Source organism: Equus caballus, chromosome 21 (assembly GCF_041296265.1).
Source record: "Equus caballus isolate H_3958 breed thoroughbred chromosome 21, TB-T2T, whole genome shotgun sequence".
NCBI lineage: Eukaryota > Metazoa > Chordata > Mammalia > Perissodactyla > Equidae > Equus > Equus caballus.
In genome coordinates, this window is record NC_091704.1 from 58,673,564 (window position 1) to 58,694,273 (window position 20,710).

At 42.6% G+C, this 20,710-nt stretch overlaps 1 protein-coding gene across 1 annotated transcript in view; it reads left to right on the forward strand.

The window, feature by feature from the left end:
- The window catches only part of MYO10 (myosin X), a 210,741-nt gene that overhangs the window by 150,773 nt on the left and 39,258 nt on the right, over positions 1 to 20,710 (forward strand). The window contains exons 20-21 of the mRNA XM_005604338.4: positions 19,602 to 19,726; positions 19,821 to 19,935. Of these exons, the coding sequence (XP_005604395.2) occupies positions 19,602 to 19,726; positions 19,821 to 19,935 (240 nt within the window). The remainder of the gene's footprint in view (positions 1 to 19,601; positions 19,727 to 19,820; positions 19,936 to 20,710) is intronic.

The following is a 20,710-nucleotide window of genomic DNA, read 5'->3' on the forward strand; positions in this document are numbered from 1 at the left end:
TACAGGAAACGCTGCGCTCACTGCCCTTCACCAGCCATGTGTCATTGGCTGTCATTAAGAACTCAGTTTTCTCATGGATGGAGTGAGGACAGAAGTCACCCATTTTTAGGGTGGTTGCAAGGATTAATTGTGATCTGGTCTCTAAAACTCCTAACTCAGACTCTGGCACACACTGACCACTGATGGTTATGGTGGCTAATGAGTAATATTTATCATATTTGTCCCTATGGAAAGAGGCAGCGCATGTGTCTTGTTGGAGACCACTGATACTAATGGTGTGGCTATCCCAGCACAAAGAGGTGTTTATTTCCTCTCAAGACTTGTCATTTGAACTAACTCAGCACCCCATCTTCAAATAGAATTTACAAAGGACATGCATTTTGGGGTAGATGTAAGGAAAGACAAATTCAAGGGAAAAGTATTTTCAGAACTCGTGAAAACTGTTCTTTAAATCCAAGAATAGGAAGTGTGGTAAATGTCAATTGGATCACTAAAGGAAGTGGGTGAAATATGTTATTCCAAGGACGGGTCAGGAGAACGAGCATTTCCTTGTCATATGTAGGTTTTCTGTTTCTTGTGTCTGTCTTGGATTTGGGGTCATGTGTTTCTCTCTCTCTCTCCCTCTAAATATCTTTCCTTTTCTACCATTTTGCTTAGTTGGTGGAACAGTCTTCAACTTAAAACTCATTCTTTCATACTAATTCTCCAGCACTAGTGTCTTGAAGAAAAGTGCCAGACTGCAAATGAGCCAGCGTGGCATCTCACACGTTGGACCCTTTCCCTAAGTCGGGGGGCACCCAGATTTGAGCATCTTGAGTCACACAGCTCAGAAGCGTGATCTCGAGTTCTGCCGAGATGCTGGGAGTCCTGCGAGGCCCTGGGGGTGGGAATAACCTGGCCTTTGAGCGTTGTGTGACCTCCCGTTTCCTAGCAACTGCTAACTGCTCTGCGGAATAGTTTGTGGCGTTCCTAATTTATACTTAACCGATATTGGCTGTGTCCAAGGCTGGCTAATTTCCCATTATGCCTTGCCGACAACCACTTTAATACATGAATAAGCAAGAGAAAGGACTCCTAGGAAGCTGCTCTCACCAACACCCCCGTTCCCACCAGGCCTTCATTTTTCTTCTGGAACGTAGAATTTACCAAGGACTTGCCAATGTTACCATTTCTCTCAGAGCAGACTGCACTGAACAGTTTTCGAGTAAAATTCTCCATTTGATTTTTTTCTGGTGTGCCAAGTATTCGTGAATATTTGTAAATCAGGTGCATCCATTATCAAAGGGGTAATTCTTCCCTTAGCTGTGGTATCTTCTAAGCAAATGTAGAGCGGTGGCTATGGCTGAGTTTCTTCCTGTATAAATGGGGTGAAGGGGTGGGTGATTTCTCAAGCCTCTTCCAGCTCTCAAGCCACATGGATCTGATGAAATCATACTTTCTAATAATTGGCATCTCGGGGTTTTGGCTCAAATTTTTCCAAATTGCTATTTTTATTTTCACACTTTCAATGGCAGTTCAAACTCCTCTTTCCTAATTTGGCTTTTTATTTGTCTCTGAGAACTATTGTTTTCCTCTGTATCTTAACTTTAAAAAAATTCTCTTTTGAAACTGGATGTAGTAACTGATTTCCATCTTCCAGCCGATCGGAAGTTTTTTTGTCTCTGAAGTTCAGATTCCTGAAAGCAAGAAACCACCCAGTAGAGCCTCCTGATTGTTATCTGACTTATGCTGTCGTGGTGGCACATCTTGGTACCTGTTGATGTAGCAGTGTAAAAATAACTCTGGTCAAGCATTAGAGACCTCAGTTTGACAAATTTTCCTGGCAGTGGACGTTGAAGAATGTGAGGCTGCTGGGCTCACGTCCTTCTTATTTTCCTCCTCATCCCGTCTTCCCTTTTCTAGCTCTCCATCCTTATTGCTTTGACATAAGCTTGGTGATTGTATAAGTGACTTGGTGAGTTCCACGACTGTTTTAGCATTTTAATGACTGATTCGAGCCTCCTTGCCAACATCTACAAAGAGAGACAGCTGCCCCCCTAATTTGTATCTCTCCGCATGATTTTTCAGAGTGAGTCTGAATAAAGGGAACTATGACTGGTTCAGTATGGTGGACAGAGAAGGAGAAATAGAACAGTGGGGAATACAGTGGGATTGAAGTTTCCTTTAGCAAGATAAAAAGAGTTTGAACTGCATTCGTTAGATAAAATGACAACAGATCACATCAAGAGCGAGGCTGCCCTGTGAGGATGGCATTTGTGCTAAGGGTTGGACCTTCTGTTGTCTTTGCCAGGGCTTGTGGTCTGAGTTAGAACAAATCTTTAGTCCCTCCCTCCACCACCACCCCCTTTTTCTCTGTGTCTTTCCAAGAGTTTCTTTCAAGACATTAATTGACTCGCAGGATAGATTTTTCTTTTTTATCTTGAATTACTAAACCCCTAATTTTAAATTTAAATTCAAAATTTAAAGTTGGCCCTCCAACCCGACCTCTCATCCTTCCATTGTTTTTACTCCCTCGTATGAATACACTTGTTCCTTTCCATTGCGCCGACTACTCAGTCCCTTCATTTCTCCAGATCTCCTCACGAATCCCCTTTGAAATTTCGTTATTGCTTTGCCTCAATTGGATTCATTGGTCAGCCATTAAAAAAAATTTTTTTTTGAATGTTGGCGCCTGAGCTAACATCTGTTGCCAATCTTTTTTTTCTTTTTCTTCTTCTTCTTCTTTTCCTCCCCTAAGCCCCCTAGTACATAGTTGTATTTTTAGTTGTGGGTCCTTCTGGGTTGTGGCATGTGGGATGCCGCCTCAGCATGGCCTGTCAAGCGGTGCCATGTCTGCGCCCAGGATCCGAACTGGCGAAACCCCAGGCCGCCGAAGCAGAGTGTGTGAACTTAACCATTCGGCTGCGGGGCCGGCCCCCCAATTTTTTTTTTAATTGGAACATGGCATACTTATTTTAAAAAGTGTTCAAATCATCAGTGTGCGGCTTTGAATGATAAAAATGTAAGCCCAGATGTAAAACAACATCCCAGGTCAGGAGGAGATGGTGAGCCATTTAGTCATGAACTTGCAGCTTCTGTAAGATCCCTGGCCTCTCCTTTCTCCAGATGGCCAGCCTCGTCTCGGATAATGCCCATGGTCTCCTCTTTGTCTCAGATTCGCGGTGTTGCTGGACAGTATGGAGAAATGTGCTTTGATTGGTTCTAGTTCACGTTGGCGCCAGCCTCAGAGGAGACCTCCCTGCTCTTCCTCCCTCCCTCCCCCCATACCTTCCCACACTCCTGAACCTGATGTCAGCCTTCCCACTCCAGCACCTGGCCTCACCTCGTAATCCGCCAAAGGACTGAGAACATCTGTCATTAGCCAACTTGCCTGCCCTCCTCCGCTGCATCCCATTTCTCTGTCTTCCTTAGTCGGGTCGTCCTAACATTTTGAGTGCTACGTTCCTAACACTACCCTGTCCCAGGTCATCTGGTTGTTTGGCTGCTTCAGATGAAACCACCACCGAGTGGTACTCACTGAGGCTACAATACCTGGGTGCATACATTCTTTGATTCTGACTTTTCTGACCTAGATTGGAATTTGAACCCTATGATGTCCATCTGTCTTTGGCCAACTCACGTTATGTGCCAATAATATTACCAGCTCATGTTGCCACTGCTGACTTCTGCTTCACTGTTGACCTGCCTTCTGGATATCTGAGGCCTACAGTGTTAACCACTATAGAGTTTTAAGCTGTGCACTCACTTTACATTATCACCACAGATCTCATCTTTCTGGAGTCTAAGCTCGTTGCCCACCAGCATCCTCTCCTTCCCAGGGGTAATCTTTCCTTTCCTCCACAGGACTTCTTCCATCATATGTCACACACACTTGCTACCCCCTCAGTCTCCCTCTAGGCAGACTCTGACTCCTCAGTGACAAGGCACAGAATAACTCGGCCATTAGTGACCTACACAGTTTATACACATAAGTATCACATTTAAGAAACACTTGTTTAGAGGCTACACAATGTCAGAGCTTTGCATCGACATGTCTGAGATTCTCTTGGTCCTTCCTCAAAGTTACAAAATGGCTGCCATGGTGGCACCATCACATCATCACAGAACCTCCTCATTCAATTCTTTCAACAGATAGTTTTTGAGTACCTGTTGTGCTCTTGGGATGCATCTCTGAATAAAGCAAATAAAGACCTTGTCCTCTTAGAGTAAACATTAACCCCTGAGAGGAATCGGGGCTGGGTCCAAAGGGCTGCTCTCCTTCTATTAGGAGGCAGAACTCTTTCCCAGGAGCCCCTCAGGAGATTTGCCTCACAACTCCTTGGTCTTGGCTTCTCTGCTTGGTTCTAGGGCCAGACCGGACCTGTGGCTGAGCCTTGCTCCACAGGAAGCTGGAGAGTGAATATCTGGCAAAGATGAATGGGTTTCCAGGGTTGGCTTGGAATGCTCCCATTCCCAGGACAGCTGCCCTGAGTACAGTGGGAGTTCCATTAACAAGGGAGGGTTGACGCGCCCCACTAGGGAATAAAGCTTCAGATGAGTGGAGAGGATGAGGATGGAAAGATAGAAATACAGAAATGTTTGCATTTTGTCTTGTGTACACTTTGGAGAACTTTTAGCAGAGATGTGATATCAGGTTTTCTGAATAGACATTTTACTCTTGTAACTTTTTTCCCCCAAGATTGGCTCTGAGCTAACATCTGTTGCCAGTCTTCCTCGGTTTTTTTCCTTCTCCCCAAAGTCCCCCAGTACATAGTTGTGTATTCTAATTGTAGGTCCTTCTGGTTGAGCTATGTGGGCGCCACCTCAGTATAGCTTGGTGAGCAGTGCTAGGTCCACGCCCAGGATCTGAACCAGTGAAACCCTGGGCCGCCAAAGTGGTGTGTGTGAACTTAACTACTCAGCCACGGGTCCGGCCCCTCTGTTTTTCTTACGAGGAGGAAGAGCACAGAATCTAGACACAGGTCCTAGTGCTTACCAGTCACATGACCTTGGGCAAGTCACTCAGGTGTCCACTTCACTTCCTCCATATGTAAATGGAATAATATTCCTCGCTTGTCCACTTGCCCTAATAGGGTTCTTTGAGATTTAATTAAGGTAAGGAAAATCCTTGGTATGGAATAACTCATATTTAAATATTAGGTACCGTTATTTGCTGTTTCATCTTAATTCAGGAGGGAAACCATAGCTACCTTTCAGTAGTGAGCATTAAATGCCACCTCGACTTTCAACCATCCGGGGCTCCGCTTTTTGCAGGAACTCTCTGCTTTCTGTCTTCCCGGCATGGGTGGCACAGGGTGTCCGCAGGAAAGTGCCAGCTGCCTCATCCCTAAAACAGAGGTGAAGACCAGGAACTTCCTGCAGGGTTTCCTGGGAATTCATGTGCCAGAGGCAGGCAGAGCAGGGGTGTCTGCATCCGGTGTGTGCAGGAGAGAAGGAAAGGAAACCCCCCAGTGAGCAGTATTCTACATGCATGGGTGTCGAGAGGGAGGGAAGTCAGAGCAGCAGGTGCAAGGGCCGTTGTTAAGAGCAGGAAACCGGAAAGGGACAAGAATGGAAGAAAGAAGCTGTGGAGGAGGGCCGGCTTGTATTCTTGTAACTCAAGGAAGCATTCAACCAAACACTGAATATGTGTGGTTTTCAGGCCACTTGTGGGTTTTGGAAACAAGTATGCGACATGGGCACAGTGGTAGCTAAGATTCAAATGAATAAATGTCCCACGGACACAATTAAAGAGAAAATGCTTGTCCTGAACACTGGGAAGCTGTTAGGAGTAGGCTTTCCAAGCATTTACTTGCCAGTTTTGGGGACAATGCGGGTCAGAGTGTATGAGCCCCGCTTGGGCCTCAGTCTAGCTTGATTACAAATTCCCCCGATGCGGCTCTTTTTCATCGTTACTGTCGGTGCTGAAGACGCTGGGCTTGATGTGCATTTAAAAAGAAAACGAACCAAAACTTAATGTCCTAGGAATCTTTTGGAGTGACTTTGGAAACTAAATATAAATTTATTAGGAAAAATAAAAGTACTGTATTTTGTTTGAGAATCTTTATCTTGATATTTTGTACTCTATTTGGAAATTCTTCTCGTCTAATTTCTTTGTTTAGAGTCATTAGCCTCATGAAAACTATTCACGGGGTCTCTTCTGTTTCACATTATTTGCATGAGTGCTGTTTTTCATCTTTGTGAAATAATGTTTTTAGTAAGATGTATTTTATTTTAGTCTTTATATAAGCCTTGTGTTAAAATAGTCTGACAGTTTGTTTATATAAAACAGGCTCCAGATATCAAACAAATGCAAATAGAATTACAATGTTAAAGCTTGTTCTTTCACTGTGTAAGTAGACCAGAGGCGCAGCCTAATGTGTTAGAACAGCACTGTCCAGTAGAAATAAAATGTGAATCATGCATGTAATTTAAATTTTTCCAACAGCCACTTTTAAAAGTGTAAAAAGAAATTAGTTTTTGTGAAGTTAGTTTTAACGAAATATTTTAGCCCAATATATCCAAAATGTTATCATTTCAACATGTAATGAGACTTTACTTATTTTTTATATTGATTTTTTGAAATCTGATATATAATTAGCTTTAGAGTGCAATTCACTTTGCAGGATTTAAGTGCACTGTTTGCCCGGCTTTCATTTCTCTAACTGAGAGGTCAGCAAACTTTTTCCGTAACTGGTTAGATAGTAAATGTTTTAGGCTTTGCCATTGTCGTATGAAAGCAATCACAGACAATGCATGGCTGTGTTCCAGTAAAACTTTATTTACAAAAACAGGTGGCAGGCCAGTGTGGCTCAGAGGATGTCGTTTGCCAACCCCTGCTCTAACTAAATGCATTGTCTCATTTTAGTTTTAATTCTCAGAAGTTGATTTCTGTTTTGGCTTAAAGGGTGCTACCAAGATAGCTATTGTGATGAATTTCATTCAAGAATATTCAGGAAAAATGTACCAGGAAACAACCTCCATTGTTAAGTAATGAATACTTTGGAACTGCAGGAACTCCCCACCCCCTGTCCTGAACTTGCACCTTGCACGACAAGCAGTGTGGCCAGTGGTTCATAGTGTTGGTTTGGCCCTCACTCTGCCTGGCTCTATCTGGAGGAGCTTTGTGACCCTGGATAAGTTAATTAACCTCTCTGTGCCTCAGGTTATGCAACTGTAAAGTAGGGATAATGGTAATCCGTACCTCATAGAATTGCTAAAATTAAATAAAGCTAGCATTGTAAAGCTAGCTTAGTGCCTGGCACAGAGTAAATCCTTGGTACATGTTAACCTTCATTAGTACTGCTGCTGCTGTTACTATTGCTAGTACTGTTACTACTAGTAGTATTAGTATAGCTACTATTACCACCATCCCATAGAGATTCTTAAACACAGACGAATCCATGCAGCAGAACAGAAGCACTTCAGTTGACCAACGACCCACAGGTGATCTTAGCGGCTACGCATGTGGTGTCACTTGGAATTGAACTTGTCCCTAAGTAGAAGAGCTGCTGCACACTAGGGAGGCTCTGGTAGAATCTGCAGGGCTTCCGTGGGAGAGGAAGTGGGTGCCTCTCGCCCCTCTGCCCTGGTAACTGCTATGTGACGTTACTCAGTTGGCTCATGTTCTTTGGACCTGTTTATTGAAGATACTGCTGCGCTGCCCACCTTACAGGGTGGTAGCGATGACCCCATGATATCCTGTGTCTGGAAGGTGTGAAGTGCTGTGCAAACGTTAGCTGATAGCAATTCCTGAATGGTTGCCTCTCTTTGCCTTGTATCACACATTTAATTTGATCATCAAGGGTCAACTTAATTCTTAGGGTGGTTGGGAAGATTTCAGTGAGCTCATACATGCAGAGGGCTTAACTCATTGGGGGAAACATGGTCCCTGTTCAATGAGTAGGTGGCTGCTATTTTTGTTATTAATAACCCATCCCTTTAGATTTCTCTTCATCATTTGGCCTTGAAATATTATATTATTAAATGACTTTGTTATGTCGTGTGACAAACTCAAATTTCCGTGGTCTAACACACTAGAATAGAAAACGGGCAGAATTACATTGCAGTCTTCTCATCAGTAATTGCTTTGACTGATTGATTAAAATGTCATCCCAATATTAACATTTCATATAAACTGAGAGCCAAAGGAGTCCCACAGTAATCTTTTCACGGAACAGAAGCCCGTCTCTCACACAGGGCACCTCAGTAATCGTGTTTCTTTAGAGGTTGGACAGAGACAGAGGAGGTGATAAAGCTACACACTGGAGCGATCTCCTTCCAGATTTCTGTGCTCCTAACCATTGGCCCTCAAGAGCATAGGGCTGCATTCACCATGAGACACAGAGGGTCCTTGGGGGCCAGTGATGGAGGTGTTGACAGGAAACTCTGGGGTGAGGACTCCACGGTTCCACTCTATTTCCGCTCATTCAGTAAAAGCTGAATAGAAAGCAGCAAAGAGTAGAAACAACCTAAATGTTCATCAGTGGGGACCTGATTAAATACCTTCTGGTAATGCCATCATGTGCAGCTGTGGGAGACCTATGTGCCCTAAGAGGGAACTCACTAGGATGCCATTTGGTGAAAAGAGCAAAATGTGGAACATGTTTTTATTTGCTTTTTAAAAACAAAAACAAAGTGTGTGTTTGTGTGTATGTGCACACAGTCAGACGTTTATACATGCATAGAGTAAATCTGGAAGGAGATGCTGGAAACTGGCAAAAGTGGTTTTCTCCAGGGGACCTGTGGGATTTCCATTGTATATATTCTCTCTATTTTTGATTTAAAAAAACAAAAAACCTTTACATGCATTATTCTTTCATTTAATGACAACTTAAAGGAGAAAACAAGATTTTACTTGTATCTCCTAGTTTCTTTTACATCCGACCTCATTAAACTCTATACTGAAAAATTCCTCCATTACATCTTGCAGCTGACCTATTTCCCATGAAAATACGTTCCAGCTATATCATATAAGTAGTTGAAAAAATAGATGGGTATCAAGCTGTGTTTGGGGCATGTTCTCTACAAACACTTTTCTTTCTTTCTCTCTTTCTTTTCTTTTCTTTCTTTCTTTCTTTTTTTTTTTTTTTTTGATGAGGAAGATTGGCCCTGAGCTAACATCCATGCCAATCTTCATCTATTTTGTATGTGGGTGCTGCCACAGCATGGCTTGACAAGCAGTGTGTCGGTCCATGCCCAGGATCCAAACCCATGAACCCTGGTCCACCAAAGCAGAGTGCGCAAACTTAACCACTATGCCACCAGGCCAGCCCTTACAAACACACTTTGAGGACTGCTTAGTAGACTTTGTGACTGGCTTCCTTTGGAGTCAAGGTTAAGCCAGTATCAGAACTGAGTTTTTCTGTTGCTCTTTCCATGAAAGTAAATCAAATCTAGTTGGATAGAATTAGTTTCATTAAGGTTTTCTTCCTCCATCCATTTAGTTGTTCAGTTTTAGTACACATGTGGAGTAGTATCAGAATTGTTCATTTATATAAAGTTGAGGGAAACTACTTTATCAACTACAGTACAGCACTTATGTGCAACTCCTTTTGCCTTGAGTCTTAGACTGAATAGACTCCATTTCCAAAGTTACTTTAGTTGGCATCTTTTACCTCCAATCCTTCAGTGATGTTGTTTCATACATTTATAATACATTTAGATTCTTTTGTGATAATGTGCGTTATTTCTTAGGATTTTCCGAGGTCCATTCTTGTGCTGTAAAGTTCTATAGATTTTGACAAATGTTACTATGTCATGTATCCACCATTAGGGCATCATACAGAATAGTTTCACCAACCTAGAATTTCCCTGTGCTTTATTCATTCATCTCTGAGTCCCTGAGAACCACTCACCTTTCTACTGTCTCTATAGCTTTGCTTTATCCAGAATGTCATGTAATTGGAATCAAGTAGTATATGCCCATTTCAGACCAACTTCTTTCACCCAGCACTGTGTATTTAAGGTTTATCTGTGACTTTTGGGGGCTTGATAGATTTTTTTTAATATCTGAATAATATTCCATTGAATGGATGTACCACAGTTCTTTCTCCATTTACCTATTGAAGGACATCACAGTTGCTTCCAGTTTTTGTCAGTTATGAATAAAGCTGATACAAACATTCACATTCATGTTTTTGTGTGATCCTAAGTGTTCAGCTCAGTTGGGTAAATACCTGGGAGCGTGACTGCTGGATCAATGTTAAGACCACGTTTAGCTTTATAAGAAGCTGTCTTCTATATCTGCTGTGTCATTTTGCATTCAGCCAGCTATAAATTAGAGTTCCTGTGGTTCCACATCCTTGTCAGCATTTGGTGTTTTCAGTTTTCTGGATTTAATCATTCTGATAGGTGTGTAGTGGCATGTCATTGTTATTTTAATTTGCAGTTTCCTAAGACAATTGACGTTGAGCATCTTTAAGTATGCTTCTTAGCTATCCCTGTACATTCTTTGATGGTGCATCTGCTCACATCTTTGGTCTGTTTTTAAAATTGGGTTGTTTTTTTATTGTCGAGTTTTAAATGCTCTTTGTGTAGGTTGGATTACAATCTTTTCAGGTAAGTAATGTCAAATATTTTCCCTGTGTGTTGCTTGTCTTTTCATTGTCTTAACAGTGTCTTTTACAGAGGAGAAGTTATAATTTTAATGAAATCCAGCTTATCAATTTGGTTTTTCATGTACTCTGCTTTTGATACTGTTTCCAAGTTGTGGCCAAACAAGTACATTAGAAACAGCTGTAAACAGAACCACATTTATGCAGTACGGCAGTATAAGCCTGTACGTATCTGAGGTGTCAGGTCCAAGGGTAAGCAATTTAGTGAGAAATTCGTAAAATTCAGCTCCTACCCTGAAGGAATTTATAATCTAATGGGGAGTTCACATGGCTATGTCTAATGAATGTGCAAAAATACGTGACACGAGGAAGAGCATGGTCATGGTCACGGATGGCGCCAGTGAGATACATCAGGAATAATTTTATTGAGGCAGGAGTATTTGAGAGACCCCTGAAAGATCCTTGGAAGTCAACAGTTAGAGACAGCAGGAGAGCATTTCAAGTGGAGAGACCGGCCTCAGCTGAGATAAGATGGGAAGTGAAGGTTTTAGTTAAGAAACAGCTAGAGTTACCTATAATTTGCCTAAAACGTAGGGTTCGTGTAGGGATGGATTGATGGGGAAGGTAGATTGGAGCCATATTGTGGGGGCCTCGAATGTGCAATTGAAGGCTTTGTCTTAATCTGGCGTGGGCTGGTAGTTTGTGGAGAAGGGTATGACATGGCTGAAGCTATGCCTTAGAAAGATTTCGTGTATGTGCGTGTGTGTGCACATGTATTCTTTATGTTCAAGTTTTTCCTTTCCCATTAAGTAGTCGGGATTTGTGTGGATCCGAGGTGAGCCCAACAGCTTCCAGCTGTAGCAGAATTCAAGTTTTCCTCACTTAGGGTGTTAACTGTTGGCTGGGAAGGGTGTGGTGTCAAGGCTGTGCTTGGTGAGCAAGAAATTTCCATCCTCTCTGCTCTGACCTCCAGAACTGGCTCACAGCTCTTGCCACTCATGTAACCTGTTTCTTCCTGTTGCTCACCTGGGAGGGGGGTTGCCTCTTCTCCAGGGGAAATTAGTCTCTGCCTCTTTTCTCAAAATGGGAAAATCAGCAAGTGGCAACAACTGTGTAAAATGTTTAACAGCCCGGGAGAGAAATAATTGATGTAAGTACAAAGAACCTTTGTTGCTGGTTTAATTGGCTTCTGTTTACTGTCTGTTCAAGGTCAGGAAAATTATATTGCTGCTCTAGTAACCATGCTTTTGAAAACTATTCAAAGCATGATAAACTTCTCTCCAAAATTTGTTAACTGCTTTTGAGAGTTAACAGACAGCAAATGAAAATCAAGAGGACTTGCATCTTTTTTCCCTTTTTTTTTTGTTGTTGTTGTTGTTAATTAGCAAGAGGTGGAGACAGGAGTCCTGTCAAGACTTTCTCGCTCAATACGGATCTGGGAATGATAGGTCATGAGTGCAACATTGTTGACTTTTGGTAAGCTCTTCTGTAATCTTCTTAAAGTTGATGAAGGGTTCTCGAAAAGAAGGTTGGTTAGTGTTTCCAGTTGAGTAAGGTGGAGGTGGAGCGCATAATGGTGGTGCACACACAAATACACGTTAATATATGACGTCCTCTCTGTATGCACACCCTCTCCCGCTGCACAAGAGTTCCCAATCAAAATAAAGAATTAGGTCATGGTTCTTTTTACTAAATAATCAACTTGTTTTATATTTCTTAGGATGCCAAGAGCTAATCCTCCATAATATGGACTATGTATGAAGTCCCCAGTTGCAGACCTAATACGTATGTAAATAAAGTTTGCAGTATTTGGTCAGGATCCATTAAAAAGATAGAATGAGAAAAAGTAGAACTCGTTAATTTTATTTTAGAATGTTATATATTCTCACTTTGAGAAACAATCTTCCAGTGGAAGGGTTAAGTCTTGGAAGATATAAAGAGTAAAAAAGAATTTTTTATGAAGCTGCTCAGTTAGGGCAATGAGACAAGTGTTGGTATGACGCTCACATGCCATGTTTGGTTGCTCTGTGCTCGAGGACCCGTTTGCCAGGCCCAGGGCCCGCTGCCGCGCTTCGTTCTAAGACGATGGGTGCCAGGGAGCCTGCGTTTGTCGGGCCGAGCAGGGACTGAGTTTGCTCTCGTGCATCCTGTACATAACATTTGGTTGTTCGGTCTACGAAGGTTCTTCAAAAATACTTCAGATTGATTAAAATAATAAGTAATGCCTACTTTTACCTGATCTCCACGACACTGTGATCATTTCAAGTGTTTTGTTTTTAGACTTTGAATAAATTCTCTCCCCAAAAGAGAGGGAAGGACTCATTCTAGAAATAAGTTACAGCCTGTGTTCAGAAGCCCCCACGTGAATTATCAAGTTGTATTTGGGATTTGTTGTTAAAGCCAAAGCAGTTCTTATTAAATATCTTGTCACATGCGGGCTCCTTCCACGGGATGCAGTTCAGTGCGTTGCGAGTCTGTCCCTCTTTCCGCTGTTGTGTATCGACTCTTCTCGAACACCCGCCCTTGGCAGGTACCCAAGGAGAAAGGAAGAGATCCAAGTGGAGTTGCAGCCACAAGTAGGTCAACGAACATTTGAATTCTCTGTCAGTTATCTGCGGCTGGGACGCCAAGTCGGGACGTTGTCAGCCTTTCGTCTTCTGTGTTAATGGGACCGCAGTGACCAGAGATGGCTTTGCTCAGAGTTTGCTATTTGATTTCCCAAAAGGTTTCCTCTGTTCACGAGTTGTTTCCACGTGCAGATATTTGGCTGGACTCACGTGTAGTCAACCATGTGGCTGTGGCCCTTAGAACTGCAATTTTTATATCACATGTATTTACACCAAGTCAGCACCTGCGGCTCGGTCCCCAAGGCCCCGCCTAGTGCCAAAATCTTCAGAGAAGGTCTCCGTGCTCCCAGAAGATGGAGTGCTCCTGGGGTTGCCACGATAAAGGGCACATTCTCTGCCTAGGGCCCCCCGTCATCTGTTCCCTAAAGAAGTTTCCTACTCATTCATTTGAGAATTATATCCTATGGAAGTACGCCACCAATTTTATAACATATCAGTAGGAAAATAGGGTTTGATGTGTGCAAGTTTGATTCACGCTAGTTTTCAGGAAGGCAAAGCTCTTTGAGACTTAACTTTTCTAATTGTTTGATTTAAGCAGATATCAAAACTGGTTTAAACAAGTCCTTTAGCCTTGCCCACTTCCGGTTTCCTCATCTACAAAATGGAATAGTGGTACCCACGTGACCCACCCCATCGGGTTTCTGTGTTCAAGTGCTATATGAATGGAAGGATTGCTAACGGTACCTCACACACACAAACAAAAGAGTACTTGGTGCCTACATACTGCTAAACTAGGATTTGAAATTCTTGTGCATAATCAAGAGCAGATCTTTGAGGGGAGAATAATAGAATTCTTTTTTTAAAAAAAATAATGTTTTTAACATTACATTTTTACGGTTGTTACGCCAGACTTTAAAAATAATATATGCTTCTTAAAGGAATTGAGACATCTGTTGATGAACATCTATGAAGAGTCATTCAAAAATTAAGGCAAAATGAAATACCTTGTTAATGACAGTTATTGAGAATTAAATTTAACTTTGAGCTTCCTGTCAGCCAAAGCAAAAGGGGTAATACAGTGCATTTTCTACTCTTTTTCCTCTTTTAATCACTCTGTTTATTTTATCTTGCCTTAATTCCTCTTTGGCACAAGGTGGGGCATAAGGATATTACAGTGATTTATATGATGGTCAGTTTACAAATTTATAGTCAGAGCAAGCCTGTCATTTCTTCTAGAGAGACTTGTTTCCCCCCTTAAAGCAAATTTTTAAAAATTTGATCTCATCAAGCCAAGTGAAGTGATATTACGTAACAATGGATGATGGCATAGTGAAATAAGAATCAGCTATGTGCCAGCCCTCCCTCCTTGTCTGGCTTGTCCTCCCCTCTCAGTAGAGTGACAAGTGTTATATATTTGTTCTTTTCGGAGACTCTGAGGCATGAGGTGGGTCTCACCTCAGCAGTGGTGTTCTGGATTCGCCACCATCACCTGACCCAGTGTCTTGCTGATAGAGTACGTCATCAGTGTCCCTCTTTTGTCAGAGAGAAGAAGTACCTTCTCCCCGAAGTCTTAGCTGGCCCCCACCAAGCCCGGTGGACCTGCGTGTGGCAGGCTGGATACCTACTCCCACCTCCCCTTCCTGGCCTCTTCGCTTGGTTTCTGTTAAGATCTCTCAAATGCTGAAAAACATTAGGACTTTAAGGGTTTGTAGACAATAAACTCATTCTAATTTCTTTAATTAAATAAACACAGATTGACTGTCACTGTACTATAGTCAGGCGGCTATTTCCAAGTCCGTTGTCTTACTTCTTACGGTCTTGATACAATATTGATGAAATTATGGAAGGCTAGGTAATGCTCAGGGCAATCAGATTCATGAACACATAAATGCATTTCTTTCTGTCTCTGTTGTAAAGCCCCTCCCCTGTCCTGTGTCCCTGTTTGCCAGCACCCACCTCTGTTGCCCTTTATTTGGATTTTAATTTGTAGAAGGTAGGGCTTGCTGGTACTTGATTTTTGTGGAGGGCTTAGCATGCTCTGTTATCAGTCATTTGTTTTGTCTGGGCATTCTGAAACGTTATTTTTTTCAGATGGTAGAAAGAAAGTGTTTCTAATTTTTTGGTAGAATTAAGGTCCCTGAAAGTAAATATAATTAGTCCTGTCTCCAGGATGCAAACTTTCTTTTGTGTCCATTTCTTCTTATCCATTGTAACTGGCTCTGTGTCTCTGGCTTCTAAGATACTCTTTTTTTTTTTTAACAGCTTTACTGAGATAATTTAATTCACGTACCATGCAATTGACTCAACGTGTGCAATTCAGTGGTCTTCCGTATATTCACAGATATGTGCAGCTGTCATCACAGTCAATTTTAGAACATTTTCATTCCCTCAAAAAGAATCCCCCTTACCTTTTGGCTCTCCACCTCTCTGGATCCCCATCTCTTCCACCAAACTAAGCAACCACCACTCTGCTTTCTGTCTCTGCAGAGTTCCCTGTGCTGGACATTGTATATGAATGGAACCAGGGAACACGTGGTCTTTTGTAACTGGCTTCTTTCACTTAGTATAATGTTCTCAAGGTTCATCCATGTTGCGCCATGTATCAGTGCTTCGTTCCTTTTTATGGCCAAATAATATTCCATTTTGTGGATAGAGCACATTTTGTTTATCCATTCTTCATTTGATGGATATTTGGGTTGTTTTCTACTTTACTCTTATAGAAGCATCTCACCTGCTCTCCCTGTTTCTCTCTCCGCTCACCCTATTCCATGCAGGACCTCAAGAATTCATTCTGCATCTGATTTTTCACCTTGTAAAGAATAATTTCCCCCTTTTCCCTTAGCTGTCTCTTCTTCTCACCACCCATAGCAGTGTGCTGGACTCAGTAATGGCCTAGCACGTATCCTTCTATGCTTTCCTGCACATGCATATCTACATGTATATATTCAGGCACATGTACTTACATAGAGCAGTTTTGGGGGGGATGAAGTCCTTGTTTGCTTTACAAAAATGAGATTGTTATTCATACTTTTCTCAGTCACTTTGCAAAAGGCTTGAGTCAATTGGTGCATCTTTAATTTGGTCTTATTTTTTAATGACTCCATAATATTTCATGGTGTGCATGATATCAGAATACACCCAGCCATTCCTTTGGTCTGGTTTCCAGTTTTGCCACTGCCAGCAAGAGAATCCTTCTACAGCACAGGCCTGCCCATACTCATCCCCTGCTCCGAGCCCTGGGTGACTCCTTACTCAACAAATGGCCACCAAACTCAGTGTCCACCGTCAGCCCGGGTCCTTCCCCATCTCCCCCATTCTGCCCAAGACTAACTGCTGAACATGCCAGCTTCCTTTTCCGCCTCTTACGGTTGGTTTGCGCTGCGTTGTCTGTGTGGAATGCCCTTCCCCTTCAGCAGTGGACAGTCAATTGTATGAGCCCCAAGTCTGGGTCAGACCTGGGTTCAAATTCATGTACCAACTGTACCACCTCAGTATTTTTCTTTCTCCTGTGTTCCCAAGGAACTTATCATCTTTAATATGGTTTTATGTCTAGCTTTCTACTCTATACATAGTGATATTTGGCATACCAGTCACCCTCCTAAATTTCAGGGTCATTAGAAACACAGCCAGCGCGTGTGTGGGAGCCAGGGATATGAGGGGTATCCCTGTACATTCCTTGCAATTTTGCTGTGAACCTAAAAAGTTGTCTTAAAAAAGAAACTATGGAGACAGTAAACAGATCAGTGGTTGCCAGGGGCTGAGGGGAGGTAGAGATGAATAGGCTAAGCACAGAGGATTTTTAGGGCAGCAACACTACTCTGTATGGTACCCTGATGGCGGATACGTGTCATCGTACATTCATCAAAACCAATAGAGTGTACGTTACCAAGAGTGAACCCTCATGTCAGCTGTGGACTTGGGGTGATTCTGATGAGCCAGTGTCGGTACATCAGTTGTCACAAATGTACCTCTCTGGTGGGGGATGTTGACTAACGACTAAAAGGAATCTAGCCCCCACCTCTTTCTGTTCTAATCCTCCCCAAGCGTGAATTGCAAAACCTTGCACATAGTTGTTTAATAATTTCATATTCAGTAAATGGGTCGTGACCAGACTTCTGTGACTGTAATTGCCCGGGTTTATGGCCGTTACTTCTAAATACACCCCATTTGTTGCCATCAAAACTTCACTGTTACACCCTGCAGGCAGTCTTTGTGGGAGGGAACACTGGTTCTGGAAAACTAGTTACCAGTGAAGACTGGAGTGCATTAGCGAAGTTTTGAAAGGCAACATGCCTTTACGTTGTGACTTTTCCAGCCTCCAGCTGTGTCATCTTTGAACATTAAATTCACCAGAAAAGGAAGTCGAAACTAAAAAAGAACCACCAATGGAAATACAGGCTTACCCACCTCGTGATTGCAGTGTGGGTTGCCCATGGCGACAATCTGCCTATGGATCCCCCTTCCCTGGTTCAGTTTCTGTGAAGGGGCAGAAACACAATCGCAATGGGAGCCTGGAAAGAGCGGCCACTCCTGGTGGGTCTCTCCCTCCCCTCCCTGGGCTGTATGAAATCCTACAACCACACCACACTAATTAGCCCAAGAATGGGAGGGGTTGTCATGGCGACCGAGCACTTTTTAAAGCACTGGAATGGTGTTCATTATTGTTCAGTGTCTTTAGCTGCAGCGCAAAGGTCAGTGTGGCAGTTGTTTTCCATATGAATTTTGGCCTGAGAGCCAAACAGAAGGTGGAATGCTCCTCAGAGAGCCTGGAAGATGGTAAGTGCAGCTGAACTTTTTGGGATGGGGTGTCCCTTTAGTAATATTTTTTAGGATGTTTTAATAACTCTAATGCCAAACTGAAAAATTGCACGGGCTGCTAAATAGAGATTGGAAGAAAAGAAGCAAGGAAAAACAGTAGGAGTCAGGAGTGCCAAAAGCTTGAGAGAGATTTTTTATTAAAAGTCTTTGAGGATCAAATGATTAAATAGTAAATGAGAAGATTTCTCTGATTATGAATTTAACAAAGTTGACCAAGTCTGATGCTGTATTCGGGGTTTGTTTTATGTTGGTTGTGTCCTACTCCTTGTAGATTCCTACTGGTCAGATTATATTGCCAAATAAATAGAACGGAAGCATTTTAACGAAATGGCTGCAGAACAGTTGCCCCTCTCATTTTTTAATCCAAAGATAAGATATGAGTAACCAACGGTAATTTTATTTTTTTAATATATCCTTCTCAACATTTCTAAGGGTATTTTAAATAGTCGCGACTAAAATCCTGTGAGCCACAGTTCTTTGGAAGTTTGCCCTAATTTCTTGGCTCTCCTTGTATAGAATACTGCTGAGTAAAGACAATTTGACCACAGCATTTGTAGAAGAGATTAAATTTAAGAGGAGTCAGCCTGCTGGAGATGACGGCAGCTCACCGTCCAAAGCTGGAAAGGAGATTTGCAGAGACTTCTTTCCATTTATTTTCCTCTTGTTTGGAAAGCGTACAGAATAACAGGGCTTTAAGCCTAATTTTGTGTTAATGACTGACTATGTTTTTAAGAGTCACAAATTTAAGCCACTTTCCAGTTTTTGCACTTTTTTAACAATGTCTTTCTGTCCTGTGGCACTATTTTTCAGTTGTTTTATGCACAGTTGTGTAGGATAAGAAAATACAAATTAATTAAAGGGAGTGTGTGCTTGGATTAGAAAACTAATCACTGCCCAAAAAGCCGTCAGTGGGAAATGGCCTACTTTTGGGCTTTCCCCTGAAAGGCTATTGTCCTGTCAGCAATGCCAGCTTGTTTGGCGACTGAGCGAATAAGAGAATACATTTCAGAACATTTGGTCTGGGTTTGATGTCCTCTGTCTTTAATTTCTGTGTTCTGCGATTAATTTATTTAGTGATCATACTGTGGAGCTCTCAGTAAATGGGGCATCCAACTAGAAACTGAGAAAATTAAAATTCTTTTTCATTCTTCTCTCTTTTCTCCAGTGGTGCGTCCTTTCTTCTCCCCCCAGTCCCTCACTGGGTTACTGTATTATTATCTAAAAAATACCTTGGAAATTGAAGTTTAAACAGTAAAGTGACATTTGTACGACACTTTAGATTCTTTGGGAAACAGTATTAAAAATGGTGATGCATTTATGATATTTGTAAAACCATCAGAAATTTGAGCATGGATATTAATATTAAGGAATTATTAGTATATTTTTAAGATGGTGTTTGGTGGTGTGGTTATGTTAAAAAATATTACCGATAATCTTTATTAATGAAATGGTGTGATGTCTGGGACTTGCTTGAAAAAATCCAAGAGGAAGACTAAGTGGGCTCATGGATGGGGCGGGATTGACATGGGGTGATGGTTTATGAAACTGGGTGATGGGTACATGGGGGTGGGGTTCATTGTCTATGTTTTCTGTGTAGGTTCAAGGTGTGTGTGTGTCAAACAATAGTGGAGGTGGCAGGTGGCCTTGTTAACTTGATCATCTTCCCTTTCGCATGTTTTAGATGCCAGACCAGTTTGACCAGGCGGTTGTGCTAAACCAGCTGCGGTACTCCGGGATGCTGGAGACGGTGCGGATCCGCAAAGCCGGATACGCGGTCCGAAGACCCTTTCAGGATTTTTACAAAAGGCAAGTCGGGGCCATGGATCCTCTCTCTTTTCAAAGGGGTTGGGAAAAGAGGGAACGGTAGCAAGAGGTGACGTGGGGTGTCTTTCTGTTGCAGGTATAAAGTGCTGATGAGGAATGTGGCTCTGCCCGAGGACATCAGGGGGAAGTGCACAGCCCTGCTGCAGCTCTACGACGCCACCAACAGCGAGTGGCAGCTGGGGAAGACGAAGGTAAAATTACAGAGAAAGAACACGCACTCCACCAAGCCCCCGAAAGATGCTGCGAGGTTCCATGTTCTATGCTACTGTCAACCAGTTGTTTTTAATTTGAGGAAGAGACTAATATTATGATGCCCACCATAATCTTTTGTCTTCTAGACAGTTAATATTTTATTTGCAGTCTTGACTTTTCAGGGACTTTGTTTTCGTTGGGGGACACATGGAAACATGGTACCCTAAGTGTTTGTGGTGCGCATTCATTGAAACTGTCAACAGACGTTGGCAGGTGAGGACCTCAGTGCCGTGGAAGTGCTGGGCAGCCTCCTGCATCTAAGAAGGGAGACCCCAGACCCTTCTAACTTTCCATGACTCCAATGCTGGATGTTACCCTGCACCACAGCAGCTGTGCAGGAGGCCAGCAGTCAGTCTGAAGTTCTGTAGGTTCCCCAAAATCCAGCGTGGAAAGCCAAGTAAAATCTACTTTTTGAACATGTTGGTGTGACTGAGGCCCTTACCCCTTATTCCAGACAGGAGCCAAGCATTGGGCAGTCTGGCCAGAACACCAAAAATTACCCATAAAGTTAGGTGTGTGGCCTCTTCTCCCCGTATCAAGGAACTGCCAGAAACCTCAGTGGCCTTCCCCTCTCATCCCGTATCCCCCTCGGGTATCTTATCACACAGCAGAGACAGAAATGTGACTGACCCTGGACACACAAACGCAGGCAGCCCCGGGCTGGCCTTTGGGTTTCTGGATGTTCTGTGGGCTTATTCACACGTGAACCTCCTG